This window comes from Mesoplodon bidens, assembly GCF_964165515.1.
Source record: "Mesoplodon bidens genome assembly, chromosome: 14".
NCBI classification, from domain to species: domain Eukaryota; kingdom Metazoa; phylum Chordata; class Mammalia; order Artiodactyla; family Ziphiidae; genus Mesoplodon; species Mesoplodon bidens.
In genome coordinates, this window is record NC_138170.1 from 43,682,233 (window position 1) to 43,703,663 (window position 21,431).

General features: G+C 38.4%; 1 protein-coding gene across 1 annotated transcript in view; it reads right to left on the reverse strand.

Moving 5' to 3' along the window:
- The window catches only part of EML6 (EMAP like 6), a 372,392-nt gene that overhangs the window by 156,683 nt on the left and 194,278 nt on the right, over positions 1–21,431 (reverse strand). The window contains exons 5-7 of the mRNA XM_081254742.1: positions 19,187–19,255; positions 11,466–11,651; positions 2,393–2,528 (exon numbers count right to left, since the gene is read on the reverse strand). Coding sequence (XP_081110868.1) covers positions 2,393–2,528; positions 11,466–11,651; positions 19,187–19,255 — 391 coding nt within the window. The remainder of the gene's footprint in view (positions 1–2,392; positions 2,529–11,465; positions 11,652–19,186; positions 19,256–21,431) is intronic.

The following is a 21,431-nucleotide window of genomic DNA, read 5'->3' on the forward strand; positions in this document are numbered from 1 at the left end:
AAGTAAAAAATATATATATAAATAAACAGTATATTAAAGCCATAATTTTACAGATATTATTGCTTATGAGGAGAAGTTTAAAAAAAGAAGATAGAAAGAGATGCATTCACATCCATTTAAAGTAAAACACGAAGTAAGCAAGAGTATTGGTAGTGAGCTGAGATTGCAAAAATGAAGAAGGTGGCAAGAAAATGGCACCCATTCTCACGGCTCCTGAACAGCAGCATGGTCTATCCAGTCCTTTCAAAGCATAGTTCACTACTCTTCCTGAAATATAGGCTATTGTCCCACTGGCCATCCATCTAAAAATACATGCTAATCCCTCCCCTGATATCTATAAGCCCAGGTGCTACAGGCCACACCTATGAGATGCAGGCTTGCTTAAGGTCCTTCTGTCCACTGTGCACCACCTATATCCTCTTTGATCTTGGCAAGCAAGCGTGTGTGGGAATCAATTGAGACTGATAGAAAACAGAACGTGTCCCTGACCATCTTCCCTTGACTCTGGGGATAGGAGTTGACCATGGGGTTGGCTTTGTACAATCAATACAAATCCCTGGCTATATAGATGCTTGTTCTGAACCGGCTCCTGAACTCTCCTTTGAGAGCCTGAAGTCAGGGACTGGGTATCAGGTAGAAAAGTAGAGCAGGGTAAATATGGCTTCTGCCCTGATCCTCACACTTTAAAATTTATACCTTGATTATGTGATAAAATTTTGGGATGAGCTGGATAAAGTGACTGCGAAAAAGGAATCATTACTTCTGGTTGATGCTCCCCAACATCTAGCCAGTTTATGGTCAATAATCCCATCTAGTAAGTTAACTCATGAGTTATCTAAGTATATGTTTTGCTTCCAGTTTACCTTGAGGGATACATCAAGAAGTTTCACGGTTCAAGGTCAAACATTTTTGGCTACTTTACTAGCATTTTTAACATTGCTTTTATGGGCGCTTACTTGCTTATATCTGCCTGAAGTATTTTTCTGGATAAAGTTACATTGGCCCATGTTCTCTGGCAGAGAACTCGAGGGCCTTGACTGTCCATGCAATGAAGTAGACACTAAATTCTCACGTGAACAGAACTCCCCACATGTGCTCAGTGGACTAACATCACTTGTGACTTACTTCGTCTTATCTTTCCTATTTACATTTTTCACTTTAATCTCTCTCAGTGCCAAATTCTCTATATGAAAAATGAGATAATAAGTCTAGGGCCTCCCTGGTGGCACAGTGGTTGAGAGTCCGCCTGCCGATGCAGGGGATACGGGTTTGTGCTCCGGTCCGGGAGGACCCCATATGCCGCAGAGCGGCTGGGCCCGTGAGCCATGGCCGCTGAGCCTGCGCATCCGGAGCCTGTGCTCCGCAACGGGAGAGGCCACAACAGTGAGAGGCCCGCGTACCGCAAAAAAAAAAAAAAAAAGTCTATCATGAGAATTTATATACATAAACTTCTTTGTATTCTCTGGTACACATATTTAACATATTGTAACAGCAGCCAACATTTACTGAGTGCTGACCATGCACCATGGCTTACTTTAAGCACTTTGCAAGTGTATTTAATCCTCATATAACTCTATGAGGTTGGTGCTGGTATTACCCCCATTTTACAGATGAGGAAACTGAGGCCCAGAGATGTTAAGAAATTTGACCAAGGTCTCCAATCTATCACAGGTAAAACTTGGATTTGAACCCAGGCTCCCCAACTCTGAGCCCGGGCTCTTCACTCCTACTACTATGGTAGCTACTCCACTAAAGCTATTTTTTTTTTTTTTTTTTTTTTTGCTGTACGCGGGCCTCTCACTGCTGTGGCCTCTCCCGTCGCGGAGCACAGGCTCCGGACACACAGGCTCCGCGGCCATGGCTCGCGGGCCCAGCCGCTCCGCGGCACGTGGGATCCTCCGGGACAGGGGCACGAACCCGTGTCCCCTGCATCGGCAGGCGGACTCCCAACCACTGCGCCACCAGGGAAGCCCAACTAAAGCTATTTTTTAAAAAAATAATTTCTCTTGTTTTTCCTATTATTTATGTATTTATTTATTTATTTTCAGAGACTGCATGCAGTTACATTTAGGGTCACTAACTTACCCAGAACTTCCCAGTTTTATAACTGAAAGTCCCATCTCTCAGGTTACACTCAGTAGTTTTATTATTATGTTGTTTATCTTTGCAGCAGGACCACTGCTTGTACATATAGATACCTTTGTGCAAATTAGGGAGAAGGGGTATCCACTTACATTCAACATACTTTTAATCTTGTGTCCATTACATTTATGTAAACTACCTTAAATCCTTCATGGTATAAGATGGGGTAAGAAAAACAAATATAGAAACAGACTTTCACACTGTATTTAACACATTAAGATCTATGGGTAAGTATTAATACATGTATTACCTTTATATCCTTGTTCTGTCTCCCTGAGATCAATTTTGGTTATTGGTTTGAAATCAGTATCCCATAATCGTATACACCCATCTCGTCCACCAGTGGCAAAGCCTTCTTCGCAAGCATACATGCTGAAGATTCCAGCCTGTTGATTAAGGCAGATAATACTCAATGCTGCAATCGTTCTAAACAGTCATTATAGCTGGATCTTAATGATAAAAATACAAAACAAAGCAAAAACAAAACAAAAAACAAATCTCTTGTTCTCTATTGAAATCCTGGCAACAGAACAAGTAGCCATTTGTAACAGCCATTTTAGCTAGACTAAAAATTCATAATACCAGTAAAGCAAACTAGTTCAAGTGCTCCTTTGCCACAATTAAACTAATGACAGGCTGTAAAAAAAATTCAGGAATTCCTTGGCTAAAGCAAATATAAAAATCATAAATTTCTTTCTGTGACAGCTAATCATTATAAAGACAATGGTGGAGGTGTTTCATATAAATTCCTTCCCAAAACAAGTAAAGATATGCGGGCTAGGAACACAAACACTTCTATAGGTACAATGGTGACAGAAATGTATCCCAATGAGCTCAAGCAGGCACCATCTGAGCCTAAATGGAAGCATAAATTACACTTGTGTTAGCTTGTTAAGCATTATTTGAAGATGCTTTCCACATCTGATGTGGTTTCACAACTTACAGATGCTTTTCCACAGAAAATGTGTTACAAGAGTATAATGTTGACATAATATCCAGTGTAAAGAGAAATTAGGTTACTAACGCAGCTGTTTTTATGAATGAGGACCAATACTGGCCTTTTAATTGTTTCAAGAGCTGTTTCATAATTAGCGAAGCCAAGAAAAATGGTCTTCAACATACAAGACAGTGAAAGTTCTAAAATTTCATAGCTCTTTTGCTAAGAGTTGCTGAAACTTTTCTTCATGTTCATAGTAACAGGGCAAGAAGCTAAAAGTCTGTTAAGTTTCTGAAACATTTTACCAAATTTCCATTTATTACAACAGGCTTTACCTTTCACATCATCTCCCCATTCTTCTGGTCATTTCTACTTGATCATCTATGGACACAGCAATATAACTATTTTAATATATGTCAGAATTGAGCAGAGTGCTCAGAGTCAAGTTTATCCTTGTTCTTACAGAGCAGAACATCAAAAGAATTTATCAGTGGTTTTTGTTTGCATTTTAAGAACTTGTGATATGGACATGGAGGTGACGCTCTCTCACTCAGGATGAGGAAAATCTACCTTATTAACCACTATAAAAATAACAGTTGTCTCCACTCTTGCTATTCAACATATGGGCCACAGGCCAGCAGCAGTAACGTCATCCCAGACCCACTGAGTCACAGCCCACATTTTTTTTTATCATCTTTATTGGAGTATAATTGCTTTATACTGTTCTATTAGTTTCTGCTGTACAAAAAAGTGAATCAGCTATACATATACATATATCACCACCTCTCCTCCCTCTTGCGTCTCCCTCCTACCCTCCCTATCCCAACCCTCTCGCTGGTCACAAAGCATGGAGCTGATCTCCCTGCGCTATGTGGCTGCTTCCCACTAGCTATCTATTTTACATTTGGTAGTGTATATATGTCCATGGCACTCTCTAACTTCATCCTAGCTTACCCTTCCCCCTCCCTCCCTGTGTCCTTAAGACCACTCTCTACGTCTGAGTCTTTATGCCTGTCCCGCCCCTAGGTTCTTCATGACTTTTTTTTTTTTAGGTTTCATATATATGTGTTAGCATATGGTATTTGTTTTTTTCTCTTTGACTTACTTTGCTCTGTATGACAGACCCTAGGTCCAACCACCTCACTATAAATAACTCAATTTCGTTTCCTTTTATGGCTGAGTAATATTCCATTGTATATATGTGCCACATCTTCTTTATTCATTCAACTGTTGATGGACACTGAGGTTGCTTCCATGTCCTGGCTTTGTAAATAGTGCTGCAACGAACATTGTGCTACATGACTCTTTTTGAATTATGGTTTTCTCAGGGTATATGCCCAGTAGTGGGATTGCTGGGTCATATGGTAGTTCTATTTTTAGTTTAGTTTTTTTTTTTTTTTTTTTTTTTTTTGCAGTACGTGGGCCTCTCACTGTTGTGGCCTCTCCCATTGTGGAGCACAGGCTCCAGATGCGCAGGCTCAGCGGCCACGGCTCACGGGCCCAGCCGCTCTGCAGCATGTGGGATCCTCCCGGACTGGGGAACGAACCCATGTCCCCTGCACTGGCAGGCGGACTCTCAACCACTGCGCCACCAGGGAAGCCCTTATTTTTAGTTTTTTAAGGAAGCTCCATACTGTTCTCCATAGTGGCTGTATCAATTTAAATTCCCACCAACAGTGCAAGAGGGTTTCCTTTTCTCCACACTCTCTCCAGGATTTATTGTTTCTAGATTTTTGGATGATGGCCATTCTGGCCCGTGTGAGGTAATACCTCATTGTACTTTTAATTTGCATTTCTCTAACGATTAGTGATGTTGAGCATCCTTTCGTGGTTTGTTGGCAATCTGTATATCTTCTCTGGAGAAATGTCGATTTAGGTCTTCTGCCCATTTTTGGATTGGGTTGTTTTTTTGATATTGAGCTGCATAAGCTGCTTGTATATTCTGGAGATTAATCCTTTGTCAGCTGCTTCATTTGCAAATATTTTCACCCATTATAAGGGTTGTCTTTTCATAGTCTTTATGGTTTCCTTTGCTGTGCAAAAGCTTTTAAGTTTCATTAGATCCCATTTGTTTATTATTGTTTTTATTTCCATTTCTCTAGAAGAGGCTGTCTTTTCTCCATTGTATATTCTTGCCTCCTTTATCAAAGATAAGGTGACCATATGTATGTGGGTTTATCTCTGGCCTTTCTATTCTGTTCCACTGATCTATATTTCTGTTTTTGTGACAGTATCACACTGTCTTGATTACTGTACCTTTCTAGTATAGTCTGAAGTCAGGGAGCCTGATTCCTCCAGCTCCATTTTTCTTTCTCAAGATTGCTTTGGCTATTCGGGGTCTTTTGTGTTTCCATATAAATTGTGAAGTTTTTTGTTCTACTTCTATGAAAAATGCCATTGGTAGTTTGATAGGGATTGCACTGAATCTGCAGATTACTTTGGGTAGTAGAGTCATTTTCACAATATTGATTCTTCCAATCCAAGAACATGGTGTATCCCCCCATCTGTTTGTATCATCTTTAATTTCTTTCATCAGTGTCTTATAGTTTTCTGCATACAGGTCTTTTGTCTCCATAGGTAGGTTTATTCCTAGGTATTTTATTCTTTTTGTTGCAGTGGTAAATGGGAGTGTTTCAATTTGTCTTTCAGATTTTTCATCTTAGTGTATAGGAATGCAAGAGATTTCTCTGCATTAATTTTCTATCCTGCCACTTGACCAAGTTCATTGATTAGCTCTAGTAGTTTTCTGGTAGCATCTTTTGGATTCCCTATGTATAGTATCATGTCATCTGCAAATAGTGACAGTTTTACTTCTTTTCTGATTTGGGTTCCTTTTCTTTCTTTTTCTTCTCTGACTGCATTGGCTAAGTCTTCCAAAACTATGTTTTATAATAGTGGTGAGAGTGGGCAACCTTGTCTTTTTCCTGATCTTAGTGGAAATGGTTTCAGTTTTTCACCATTGAGAACGATGTTGGCTGTGGGTTTGTCATATATGGCCTTTATTATATTGAGGTAAGTTTCCTCTGTGCACACTGTCTGGAGAGTTTTTATCATAAATGGGTGTTGAATTTTGTTGAAAGCTTTTTCTGCATCTATAGAGATGATCATATGGTTTTTCTCCTTCAATTTGTTAATATGGTGCATCATACTGATGGATTTGCGTATGTTGAATAATCCTTGCATTCCTGAGATAAACCCCACTTGATCATGGTGTATGATCCTTTTACTGTGCTATTGGATTCTGTTTGCTAGTATTTTGCTGAGGATTTTTGCATGTATGTTCATCAGTGATACTGACAGCCTGCATTTTAACAAGATCTCCAGGAGATTCGTAGGCACATTAACATTTAAGAAATGCTAGTTGCAGCTTCACTCAATGACCAGCAAGCTACAGTGCTGAACACCCTATGCCAAACAACTAGCAAGACAGGAACACAACCCCACCCATTAGCAGAGAGGCGGCGTAAAATCATAATAAGTCCATAGACAACCGAAAACACACCACCAGACGTGGACCTACCCACTAGAAAGACAAGATCCAGCCTAATCCACCAGAACACAGGCACTAGTCCCCTCCACCAGGAAGCCTACACAACCCACTGAACCAACCTTACCCACTGGGGGCAGAAATCAAAAACAACGGGAACTACGAACCTGCAGCCTGCATAAAGGAGACCCCAAACACAGTAAGACAAGCAAAATGAGAAAACAAAAACACAGAGCAGATAAAGGAGCAATATTAAAATCCCACCAGACCTAACAAATGAATAGGAAATAGGCAGTCTACCTGAAAAAGAATTCAGAATAATGATAGTAAAGATGATCCAAAATCTTGGAAATAGAAGAGAGAAAATGCAAGAAACAGTTAACAAGGACCTAGAAGAATTAAAGATGAAACAAGCAACGATGAACAACACAATAAATGAAATTAAAAATACTCTAGATGGGATCAATAGCAGAATAACTGAGGCAGAAAAACGGATAAGTGACCTGGAAGATAAAATAGTGGAAATAACTACTGCAGAGCAGAATAAAGAAAAAACAATGAAAAGAACTGATGTTAGTCTCAAAGACCTCTGGGACAACATTAAACACACCAACATTCAAATTATAGGGGTTCTAGAAGAAGAAGAGAAAAAGAAAGGGACTGAGAAAATGTTTGAAGAGATTATAGTTGAAAACTTCCCTAATATGGGAAAGGAAATAGTTAATCAAGTCCAGTAAGCACAGAGAGTCCCATAAAAGATAAATCCAAGGAGAAACATACAAAGACACATATTAATCAAACTGTCAAACATTAAATACAAAGAAAACATATTAAAAGCAGCAAGGGAAAAACAACAAATAACACACAAGGGAATCCCCATCAGGTTAACAGCTGATCTGCAAGCCAGAAGGGACTGGCAGGACATATTTAAAGTGATGAAGGAGAAAAACCTACAACCAAGATTATTCTACCCAGCAAGGATCTCATTCAGATTTGATGGAGAAATTAAAACCTTTACAGACAAGCAAAAGCTGAGAGAGTTCAGCACCACCAAACCAGCTTTACAACAAATGCTAAAGGAATTTCTCTAGGCAAGAAACACAAGAGAAGGAAAAGACCTACAATAATGAACCCAAAACAATTAAGAAAATGGGAATAGGAACATACATATCAATAATTACCTTAAATGTAAATGGATTAAATGCTCCCACCAAAAGACACAGACTGGCTGAATGGATACAAAAACAAGACCCATATATATGCTGTCTACAAGAGACCCACTTCGACCTAGAGACACATACAGACTGAAAGTAAGGGGATGGAAAAAGACATTCCATGCAAATGGAAACCAAAAGAAAGCTAGAGTAGGAATTCTCATATCAGACAAAATAGATTTTAAAATAAAAACTATTAGATGAGAGAAGGAAGGACACAACATAATGATCAAGGGATCGATCCAAGAAGAAGATATAACAGTTGTAAATATTTATCCCAACATATGAGCACCTCAATAAATAAGGCAAATACTAACAGCCATAAAAGGGGAAATCGACAGTAACACATTCATAGTCGGGGACTTTAACAACCCACTTTCACCAATGGACAGATCATCCAAAATGAAAATAAATAAGGAAACACAAGCTTTAAGTGATACATTAAACAAGATGGACTTAATTGATATTTATAGGATATTCCATCCAAAAAGAACAGAATACACATTTTTCTCAAGTGCTCATGGAACATTCTCCAGGATAGATCATATCTTGGGTCACAAATCAAGCCTTGGTAAATTTAAGAAAATTGAAATTGTATCAAGTACCTTTTCCAACCACAATGTTATGAGACTAGATTTCAATTACAGGAGAAGATCTGTAAAAAATACAAACACTTGGAGGCTAAACAGTACACTACTTAATAATGAAGTGATCACTGAAGAAATCAAAGAGGAAATCAAAAAATACCTAGAAACAAATGACAATGGAGACACGACGACCCAACACCTATGGGATGCAGCCAAAGCAGTTCTAAGAGGGAAGTTTATAGCAATACAACCCTACCTTAAGAAACAGGAAACATCTCGAATAAACAACCTAACTTTGCACCTGAAGCAATTAGAGAAAGAAGAACAAAAAACCCTCAAAGTTAGCAGAAGCAAAGAAATCATAAAGATCAGATCAGAAATAAATGAAATAGAAATGAAGGAAACGATAGCAAAGATCAATAAAACTAAAAGCTGGTTCTTTGAGAAGATAAACAAAATTGATAAACCATTAGCCAGACTCATCAAGAAAAAAAGGGAGAAGACTAAAATCAATAGAATTAGAAATGAAAAAGAAGTAACAACTGACACTGCAGAAATACAAAAGCATGAGAGACTACTACAAGCAACTGTATGCCAATAAAATGGACAACCTGGAAGAAATGGACAAATTCTTAGAAATGCACAACCTGCTAAGACTGAATCAGGAAGAAATAGAAAATATGAACAGACCAATCACAAGCACTGAAAGTGAAACTGTGATTAAAAATCTTCCACTCCCTAACACCATACACAATAATAAGCTCAAAATGGATTAAAGAACTAAATGTAAGGCCAGAAACTATCAAACTCTTAGAGGAAAACATAGGCAGAACACTCTATGACATAAATCACAGCAAGATCCTTTTGGACCCACCTCCTAGAGAAATGGAAATAAAAACAAAAATAAACAAATGGGACCTAATGAAACTTCAAAGCTTTTGCACAGCAAAGGAAACCATAAATAAGACCAAAAGACAACCCTCAGAATGGGAGAAAATATTTGCAAATGAAGCAACTGACAAAGGATTGCTCTCCAAAATTTACAAGCAGCTCATGCAGCTCAATAACTAAAAAACAAACAACCCAATCCAAAAATGGGCAGAAGACCTAAATAGACATTTTTCCAAAGAAGAGATACAGACTGCCAACAAACACATGAAAGAATGCTCAACATCATTAATCATTAGAGAAATGCAAATCAAAACTACAATGAGATATCTCACACCAGTCAGAATGGCCATCATCAAAAAATCTAGAAGCAATAAATGCTGGAGAGAGTGTGGAGAAAAGGGAACACTCTTGCACTGCTGGTGGGAATGTGAATTGGTACAGCCACTATGGAGAACAGTATGGTGGAGGTTCCTTAAGAAACTACAAATAGAACTACCATATGACCCAGCAATCCCACTACTGGGCATATACCCTGAGAAAACCATAATTCAAGAAGTGTCATGTACCAATATGTTCATTGCAGCTCTATTTACAACAGCCAGGACATGGAAGCAACCTAAGTGTCCATCAACAGATGAATGGATAAAGAAGATGTGGCATATATATATAATGGACTATTACTCAGCCATATAAAGAAATGAAATTGAGTTATTTGTAGTGAGGTGGATGGACCTAGAGTCTATCATACAGAGTGAAGTAAGTCAGAAAGAGAAAGACAAATACCGTATGCTAACACATATATATAGAATCTAAGAAAAAAATGTCATGAAGAACCTAGGGGTAAGACAGGAATAAAGACACAGACCTATTAGAGAATGGACTTGAGGATATGGGGAGGGGGAAGGGTAAGCTGTGACAAAGTGAGAGAGTGGCATGGACATATATACACTACCAAACGTAAAATAGATAGCTAGTGGGAAGTATCCGCATAGCACAGGGAGATCAGCTCGGTGCTTTGTGACCACCTAGAGAGGTGGGATAGGTAGGGTGGGAGGGAGGGAGATGCAAGAGGGAAGAGAGATGGGAACATATGTATATGTATAACTGATTCATTTTGTTGTAAAGCAGAAACTAACACACCATTGTAAAGCAATTATATTCCAATAAAGAATTAAAAAAAAGACATATGCACCTTAATGTTCATTGCAGCACTATTTACAATAGCCAGGTCATGGAAGCAACCTAAGTGCCCATCGACAGACAAATGGATAAAGAAGATGTGGTACATATATACAATGCAATATTACTCCGCCATAAAAAGGAACAAAATTGGGTCATTTGTAGAGACATGGATGGACCTAGAGACTGTCATACAGAGTGAAGTAAGTCAGAAAGAGAAAAACAAATATTGTATATTAACGCATATATGTGGAATCTAGAAAAATGGTACAGATGAACCTGTTTGCAAGGCAGAAAGAGAGACACAGGTGTAGAGAACAAATGTATGGACACCAAGGGGGGAAAGCGGGCGGGAGAGGGGGTTGTTGTTGGTGGTGTGATGAATTGGGAGATTGGGATTGACATATATACACTAATATGTATAAAATAGATAACCAATAAGAACCTGCTGTATAAAAATAAATAAATTAAATTAAATTAAAAAAAAAAGAAATGCTGGTCGCGGGCTTCCCTGGTGGCGCAGTGGTTGACAGTCCGCCTACCGATACAGGGGACACGTGTTCACGCCCCAGTCCGGGAAGATCCCACATACCGCGGAGCGGCTGGGCCCGTGAGCCATGGCCACTGAGCCTGCGCGTCTGGAGCCTGTGCTCCACAACGGGAGAGGCCACAACAGTGAGAGGCCTGCATACTGCAAAAAAAAAAAAACAAAAAAAAAAACAAAGAAATGCTGGTCTAGAAGATGAAACTGACCATGAAATACTTCTAGGTTCTGTCAAGCTGCTGCTGCTGAATTACAACACTAATCAGTCAGTCCATAATTGAGACGAAAGCTAATTAAGTTATTAAGCTTTTGAAATATTAATTTCTTCCAGGTGAACAAAAATAATTAGGGAAATCGTTCATGAATATTTAGTGAGTGTTCAGCAGAAGTGGCTGATCCTAAAGTAACAGGGAAAAAATACAGAGATTTGTGACTTTAACTTATTTAATAAGTCATTCCCAAATTTCTATACGGGAATACTTACACTATGTGCTCCTTGAATCGTGCGGACTAAATTGAGCCCTTTCCAGACATAGATGTCGCCATTTAAAGCACCAGAGTAGGTGATGTCTTCTTTGGCACATGCAAGGCAAAGGATGGTCTGAAGATCCCCTGTTTTGCCAAATATCCCTCTTTTTGCAGTCAGGGCATTTCCACAGAGTGTCCAAAACTAGAAAATAAGTGATAAAATAGATCCAAAAAAAAAAAGAGTATTCTGATGCATCTCATTATTGGTATTTATTTGCTAATGTTTCAATACATTTTACATAATTTGCTATAGGTGCACTAGATACACATAATTTAACTTATTTTGTTATAATGGCAGAGAACTGCAAAACATTTTAGCCAACTACTAGCAGTAAAAAAAAAAACTTATAACAATATTTTTTAAACTTACAAAGTTCCAACATTCCAAAACTTTGCTAAATGTTTAATGTTCATTTTTTTGTTTAATTTCTTGTCAAGTTATAGCACTAGTATAGGTTCACTGTAGAGAAGTTTAGAAACAGAGAAAAGTGAAAAGAGGAAAACTGGAATTATTCACAACCTCCTGTTAACATGTTGATATATCTTCTAGGTATTTTTGTTGCATATATATATGCATTTAGAAATAATTTCTAGGGCTTCCCTGGTGGCACAGTGGTTGAGAGTCCACCTGCCGATGCAGGGGACATGGGTTCGTGCCCTGGTCTGGGAAGATCCCACATGCCGCGGAGTGGCTGGGCCCGTGAGCCATGGCTGCTGAGCTCGCGCGTCCGTAGCCTGTGCTCCGCAACGGGAGAGGCCACAACAGTGAGAGGCCCGCGTACCACAAAAAAATAAAAATAAAAATAAAATAATAGAAATAATTTCTAACTAAAAATTACATATTCACTGTAGAAACATTACTCAGAAATGTTTCTAAATATAAGTTATATTTCATATAGCCAAATAATTGACTAGGCTTTTCAGTTTTAGTTGCATAATTTATCATGAGGGAGACCATAAGCATAAAGGTTGAGCTGCTTTATAGACAGCAGCAGGGAGACTCCCACAGTTATGTAGAAATTAAGTATTTCACTCTGACATATTTTTTTTCAGTATGTGAACTGGTATAATTTTACTGCCATGTACGTAGCCTCTCACAATTTATAAAGGCTCTTTACATGTGTTTAGTTACTTGATCTTCATAATACCCTTACGAATAGGCTAAGGCAGATATTATTATTACACCCATTTGGAAGGGAGAGAAAGAAGGCATAAGTGACTTGCCAAAGGTTCACCAGGGGTTATACATGAGAAAGTATTGAAATATTTGCCTTGAGAACTTTAAATCCAATGAAGAAGATACATATAAGACAAAAAGGATCATTTTAAGGCAACATATTCAGACTGCATACAAGTGGTAAGGAAATTCGAAGATAGAGAACCATGTTGGATTAACTGGAATGAGCCACAATAGGATTTGGATCAGTGGTAAGGAAGAAATTGCATTGTGGTTTAGGAGAGCAGTGTTAGGTGAATCCAAGTGACAGGAAATGTGTGAGGAAAAATTAGCGACAACCCTAATATTCTGTGCTTGCAGGAGAGGAAAAATGACGGTCCTCTCAGAGTGGCTGGGTATTCAAGGAAGCAGTTCTAGATGGGTGCACCCCTCAGGAGGACCAGGACTCAGGCAGCTGTGGAGGTGGTGGCCCTTGGGGAGAATGAGAAAAAGATGTGCCATCATTTGAGACTATACAAGATTCTTCTCTCATTAAGTATCAACTCTGGTGGTTTGCTTCTTTGGCTATTACTGTTTTTACAAAAAGGCACTAAAGTATACATCAAAAGAATAAGACCAATCTGGGGAAAGATAGTTAGGTATATGCTTTGGGAAAACACTTAAGTATTAACTTTGAACCTGAACAAACTATGAGACATAAACAACTACTGGTTGTACCTACATGTCAAAGAACTTGCTGTTACATGGTGATACTTAAGGCAGGCATTTATCCTTCTATATCTCCCCATGCATGAAAATTAAAGGAAGTGTAACAATTTGGTAATTATTATCCCTTTAACTTGGGATGTGTACTTTAGGCTGAGTTGTTGAAATATTTCTAGATGGACAACCACAAAAAAGAGAGACTTATCCCTACACAAAGATTTTTCTGATGAAATCACCCAGTCAAATGGCATAATGTCAACATGAAACATTCCAGATAATCAGATGATTCTCTAAAAAGGCATATATAGCTGTAATGACAGGATAGGCATGAGATTTTCTGCAGAAAATGGCAAATTTGAGACATTATCTCTTCTTGAAAAGCACTTCATGTTTGGAAAACAGTGACAGATTTAGCAACACACCATTAACTCCACATCAAATGAAAAGACATTGTTTATCTTCTCCAATCTCCATTCACAGATTGTAATGCAAATTCTGTTAGAATTGGCAGGTACTTGGGAGCTCATCTGGCCCTAAGTAATCCCTGAGGTCCCTTCTGTCTGTGACTAGAGAATGGAGAAAGAACAATAACAGTCAACAAACCTGGAAGGCTCATTTCCTGTAAAACCAACCAAGCAGAAAATGCTCAACTGCTACTGTTTTTCAAGCATTCATTTCAGATAATCATAATTTGCCTGTTTGTCGAACACTGGGGATTGCAACATGAGAAAGGATTTTACCCTAGCTACAAAAATTTCACATAAAAATATTTTCTTGGGGGCTTCCCTGGTGACGCCATGGTTCAGAGTCCGCCTGCCGATGCAGGGGACAAAGGTTCATGCCCCGGTCCGGGAAGATCCCACATGCCGCAGAGCGGCTGGACCCGTGAGCCATGGCCGCTGAGCCTGTGCGTCCGGAGCCTGTGCTCCGCAACAGGAGAGGCCACAACAGTGGGAGGCCTGTGTATTGCAAAAAAAAGAAAAAAAAAAATTCTTGGAGTGCATCAGAGATTCTGCATTCACCTTGTGACTAGAATGATTCGTTTGATGTTAGGCAGCTTTGGAGAAAAAAGGTGGGGGTACTGGAATTGGATGTAGAAAATACAGATAGTGAAAATAATTTGTTAAAGCCTGCTGAAATTTTTTGTGGATTTCCTTCTAAACAAAATTAATAAAGAATAAAGAAGGACATAATTAATAAAGAATCTGCATTTGCAGATTCTTCCATTTGAGGTAAAAATGCTTGTTTTTGCTTAGAAAAAATGCCTAGGTCTGCCGAAACACAATTAACAAATTTAACAGCACAAACAGCTCTTAGTGTTTTCAAATGAGGTTCCAGGGTTTTATCTGTCTGTGCTTTTAGAATCAACTCATTAAAAGTTAACCAAAGATGGAAAGAAACAGGGAAACTGGACGAATCTATCAATTAAAGCAGTTAATCTATTATCTTTGATAATCTGGTTTGGGGGTGGGGACTTAAGCCAAGATAGATCATTAAAGAAATAATTGCTAAGAGAAAAGAGCTTGTCAAAGGGAGCCAGAAATGGAGTTTAAATCTTATCTGTGCCACTATTTTTGTAGTCCTAGGAAATGGGGAAAGAAATTAATATTATTGTGCCCCTACTGGTTCCATACACTGTTTAATGTAACTCTTAAATTCAGGAGGTAGCTATCCCCACCCCCTTTTTATCCTGTCTTTTTTGTTTTTGTTTTTTGGGAAAGAAAGAAATTCAGTCTCAGAGATAAAATAGCTTTCCCAGAATCAAGTAGAGGGAGACAGAACCAGGATTCAAAGTCAAACAACCTCCTAGGTCTTGGCTTCCTCACTGTGGAATATGCAAGTTGGCTGAAGGCTCCCTGGTCACGGTCCCAGACTTCCAGAGAGCCACCGTGGAATAACAGAATCTGGCTCATCTTGAGCTCATGTATTTCTTTGCTTGTGGCTGAAAGAACAACTCAGTGCCTCTTCCATATGTTATGATCAGAAACTCATGTTAGCAGATATATTTCCTTGGTTAATTAAAAACTGTTAAGGGAATTAAGATGTAATGGCTACCATGTATTTCAGGGCCAAAATTTTTCAAAATATTTGTTCCCTTGGAAAGAAAATTAAGATGTTCTTTGGTGATGAAAAAGTTGATCATCTGTGAACACGTTAATGGGTCAAGGACCCTTCTGCTCTCCAGACCTATGGATTCGATGGGTGCCCAGTCCCTGCCTATTAACTCCTGACTAAAGGGCAACCCCTCCCCTGGGTTCTGCTGCCTTCCAAGCTCACCCTACCAAACTCACCTACCCATTAAGGCTCAGCTCAAATAGCATCCCTTCCTGAAACACTTAACATTCCTCTAACCAGTTGGGATCTCTCTGTTATCCCTAGAGAATTTTGATTTTGCCTCTCTTACAGAATGTTCTATTTCAATGTTTTAATTGCTCAGTTTTAAGCAAATTGAAAATCCGGTCAGTTTTTATTCTATCACATGTTACAAACTCAACTAATGTTTATCAAATTTAATGAGTTTTCTAGTCTTTCAGTTGGATTGTATAAATTATGAGGAAGGATCGTCCAACTACTGTTGAAGCAAAAAGTGCCTTCATTTCAGCAAACATAGTCTCAGGTTAAAATCAGCTCTCTGCATAAGGATTATAAAATGTTTATGAAGCCCTAAGGACATGTGACACCTGTGAAGAGTAGAACCTATAGATTTATCTTTTTGTCCCCTGTTTTTCCATTACTTTTTTCTTATTTTGGAAGAAATGCATGTTATTGTAAAATAATTTTAAAATAAAGGGAAAATTTAAAAACTATCAACTCACTACCCAAGATAACTGTTTAATGTTTTGGAAGAGCCTTCCAATTTACTTCCTACACAAAAATATACTTTTAAAGTAAAAAAATCAAAGCCACAAATTTATCCCACCTAGAAGTAGACTGTAAATAGATCTTAAATATGTCCAATATTAAATAATCCTCTAAAACATGACTTAGGATTGCACAGTATTTCTTCATCTGGATATACCATATTTTATTTAACCACGTGAGGGCAGTTAGGGGGTTTCAGGTCGTCTTTTGTTTGGCTTTATTTGCTATTGATAAGTTACTCAGCAATGAACCAGTGCTTGGTTCATACTCCTAAGAATTTCCTTGGGATAAATTATAAGATATGAAATTACTGGCTGTGCTTACTTTGGCAGCGCATATACTAAAATTGGGATGAAATTATTGTTTCAAAGGGTATCAACATTTCTAAGGTAATTGACAGGTATTGCCAAATTTCTAGACTGAAAGACTATGCTCATTTACCCTTCCACCAGCAAGGTTTGAGAGTGTTCATTCCCCAAATCTTTCCCAATACTGGATACATTTTAATCATCATTTTGATATATTAAAAACATTGTTATTTTAAAATATCTATTCCTTAATTATTAATGAGAGTTAGCATTTTCATGTGTGTATTAGCAGACAATTGACAATAATAAAAATATTGTGGATGTTCTTTGTCCATTCTATAGATTTGCTAGAATTCTTTATATTTCAAGAACAAGCCATTCTATGCTTGTTGCCTATACTTTGCTAGTTTGTGGTCTGCCTCTTTTGTTTCTTGGGGGTAGTGGGAAGGTAAACAGAATATTTTAATATTTATATAGTTGAATCTATAGTATTATCCTTTGATGGAAGAAATTTTCACCTATTAGGGTGTGGGGAAGCCATTCTGGCTTATACGTGATTTGGCCTGAATTTTATGTGAACTAGAACAGCCTGACTTATGGCCTGTCAAACATACATTGTACATTTGCTTTAACCATTAAAGAAAAGAATGCATTATCCAGAAGTAAAGAATGTCCTCTTTGAACATAGGAGTAAATGCCTACCCTTCCATGATGCCCATGTTAGTACTCCTTCGAAGACAAAGTTCCCTTCCCAGAGGTCAAGGTCATGCTGACTCTCTGTGTATGTGCTAATTTGAAACTACACATCTCTGTTGAAAGCTTGAAGGAATGTACCCTGTCATGTTTGATGTATGTATGTTCTTTGTTCAGAGAAAATATAAAACTGTGTTGAAAACCATGTTTTTCCAGAGTGCTTTCTTCCTTGGTGGAGACTGCACTCCTGGGCTAGTCCTCAGCTTGGCTGAAATACAACTCCCTTCTATTCCTTACTGTACACTGTTTATTGGTTATTTGTGTCAAACACCTTTATGGTTTCTTTATTTGCTTTTACATTTAGAAACACCTTTCTCCAACTTGAGAGAAATTAAATATTTACATATATATTCTTCTATTTTATAGTTTTTTTAACATTTAACTCTTTAATTCATAAATAATTTATTTTAGTATATGCTATAAAGTAATGACATACAACTAGAATAATAAATTTTTCTAGTGCCCACTTGTCAGACGTACTATTATTATATTCTAAATTGTCATACATATTAAGGTCTATTTCTCAGCTCAGTTTCTTTTTTGTTGGTGTTTATTTATTCTTACCCCAGTCTTGTACCATTTTAATTTTTGAAACTTCATACTATGCTTTAGTAAATAGTAGTGCATTTTCCTTTTCATTATTCTTTTTTGTGCCAAAGTTCTTGGTTCTCTTTCATTCTCATAGATTAACTTAGAATAACTTAAAGGGAGATGCTGTCAGATAACAATAAAGCTTAGAAAGACTTTAATTGAACTTGTATTAAATATAAATTAACTTGGAGATAAATAATGCATTTATCATTTTTACACTTCATGTCCGGAATCAAAGTTGTCTCTCTCCATTTGCCCAAGTCTTCTTTTACATTCCTCTATAAAGTTTTATAATAGTTTTTAAATTAGGTCTTGCATATTTCTTGTTATGTTTATTTCTGAGCATTTTATCATGTGTCCCTTTCTAACCATTAAGTAGGAATAATGGGAAGGATCATGAAAAACTAGACTAAAAGAAGAACAAAAGAACTGGGAAACAGAAGGAGTTGGTTGGAGGAGTAACACAGACATTTCCTCTGTTCACACAGAAATGCACCATTTTTGTAGCAGCAGAGATCCACACACGCTCTGTTCAAGCAAGTAACCCTTACACTCTTTTCTTTATGGACTTTAACTTGTATTATCTTCAAACCTATAGACAGAAGATCCTGGGCCGTATCCCAGTGTCCAGGAGAAATTTTTGCTATGTCAGAGGAAAGGATGTCTATGGTGTTAATTTTGCTACCTGTGTAACAAAATAGAGAGGAGCAAATAGACAGAGGCAGGTCCTGCTCCACTAGTAGTATTCCAGGCTGTGTAGTCTACAGGAAGATAGGCATTTAAAAGCCAATGGCCCAGGTAGGTTTGTACTCTGTATCCCTCCCTTCTAGGTCCAACACAACATGGCATCTTTCTTCTAAAAGAACATATCAACATATCAAAAAGTTTTGACATATCAAAAAGTTTTGACATGCAATATGTATAAACATTCATAATGAAAAAACTTAATTCACAAAATTAAAATCAGAACTGTTTTAAAACATGCAATCCTAAAAGTATTATGAGTCTTCTGTCTTCTGTATAATATTTAATTAACATAAAGTTTCCTTTTCAGCTGCCTGCTGAGCACTTCACTTGATTGTTGTTATACTGCATTTCTAAAAGGGAGGCCCATCAGCTGATGTTAGTGTGCTCTGGGATCAGAGATGCAGGTAAGAAGCCTCCAAATTTAAGGGGAAAAAAGGTAAAGTCAAGCAGTTTCTCAACACCAAATTATATATATAAACATCTGGAATTATTTTCATACAAGTTACCAAAATTTCTTTATAATAACTACTTTACCTTTATATGTTTCACTCCACAGCTAACCACTCTGTTTGGCTGATATGGATCCCAGGAAATATCAAAAATCTGTTTAAAAAGATAAAAAGTTGCTCTGTTGATCATTCATGTGTTTTTGCCTTCTTTCAGGTACTGTCCAATTGCCAAGACTCTATCTTAACATTCAGAGCACAATGTTACCTACCCAAATGGAGTATTTGGCTATGGAGATGAGTCAGGAACTGCTAAAACACATTTTAGCACCTTGTATCTACTTACCTTAGTCCTGAATGAATAAGTAATAATTAACCACAATCATTGAGAACTGGTATCACATTTTTAACTTTGTCCATCCAAGGAAAATAAACTGTGATGATTTAGGATAGTTTTTTGATCAAATTTTTGGTGGCTCTCCACAATGCTAATAACACACTTTTGAGATACCTTTACAATGAAAACAAAGAGAATGGCAATTGTTTAAAGTGCATATTCCCCTAGCCCACGTCAGAGATTCTGATTTAGTGGATCAGAAATTAGGTCCAGGCACATGCATTTTAAAACAAAGCCCAGGAGACTCTGATGCAGGTGGTCCATGGACCACATTCTGTGAAGCTCTAATAGAAAGAAGGACCAATTGTAGGGGCAGAGACTAGACTAGAGAAAGAGGCTGCTAACTTCTCATCAAGTAGGAAGCTATTGCTCCAATCATCAGACAAAGAAGGAGGACCTTTGATTAAGTAGAAAGGAATAATTAATGAAAAGGAATAATTAATGACCACAGAAACAGCGCTGAAGAAAGAACACTTGGTCTAAGGACCAAGTATGAATAAGGTCCAAGTACCCATTTTATCTATGCGAGCTCAGGCAAGTCTTAGCATCTCTAACCTTAACCTCATCATCTCGAAAATGAATGAATGACACCATCTCAGTTCTGTTGTGAGGTCAATTAAGATAATATATGGACGATCATTTTGCAGACTACAAAGCACTGATTATACAAATTAGTGCTAGGGGCTAAGTATTTTAGCAACTAAAATAATCTTGAAAATAATCATTTGCCCATAAGCAACCAATAATAATTCACACTGTCCTCAACAATAAAGAGTAAAACTGTGTGATACAAATTATGGAGTCTGGGAGAACAGTGTTCTAAAAGCAGTATTTCATTAAAACATTCTAGGCTCTTAAAATTACAGAGTTCTCACTAGATAGCATTGTACTTTTTACAATCTACTCCTAACTGGAAAGTGTACAGTTCATCAGCAAAACAACAGGAAATTCATGTATTGATCCAGTCCAATTCAACCACTTTGTAAGATAAGATATAATGGGATCACGGAACAGCAGAAACAGTAATATCCAAAATGCAAGGTATGAGCAGGAGACAAGATGGTAGAGTAGAAGGACTTGAGCTCACCTCCTCTCATGAAAACACCAAAATCACAACTAACTGCTGAACAACCACCTACAAAAAAGACTTGAACCTACCAAAAAAGATATTCCACACCCAAAGACAAAAAAGAAGCCACAACAAGACAGTAGCAGGGGCACGTTCATGATACAGTCAAGTGCCATACCCACTGGATGGGAGACCAAAAGTTGGAAAATAATTATATCACAGAGGTTCTCCCACAGGAGTGAGATCTGAGCCCATGTCAGGCTCTCCAGCCTGGGGGTCTGGCATTGGGAGGAGGAGCCCCCAGAGCATTTGCTTTGAAGGCCAGTGGGACTTGAGTGCAGAGCTCCACACAACTGGGGGAAACAGAGACTCCACTCTTAGAGGGTGCAGACAAGGTTTCATATGCACTGGGACCCAGGGCAAAGCAGTGACTCCATAGGATCCTGGGCCAGACCTACCTGCAGGTTTTGGAGGGTCTCCTGGGGAGGAAGTGGTTGGCTATGGCTCACTGTGGGGGCAAGGACACTGGTAGCAGAGGCCCCAGGGAATATTTATTGGCGTGAGCTCTCCCAGATGTTGCCATTTTGGCACCGAGATCTGGCCCTACCAAACAGCTTGCAGGCTCCAGTGCTGGGATGCCTCAGGCCAAACAACCAGTGGTGGGGGTAGGGGGGAAACACAGCCCCGCCCATCAGCAGACAGGCTGCCTAAAGTTGTCCTGAGCCAACAGTTGTCTATGAATTCACCCCTTGACACGGCCCTGCACATCAGAGGGATAAGACGCAGCTCCACCCACCAGTGGGCAGGCACTAATCCCTCCTACAAGAAAGCTTCCACAAGCCCCTGGACCAACCTCACCCACCAATG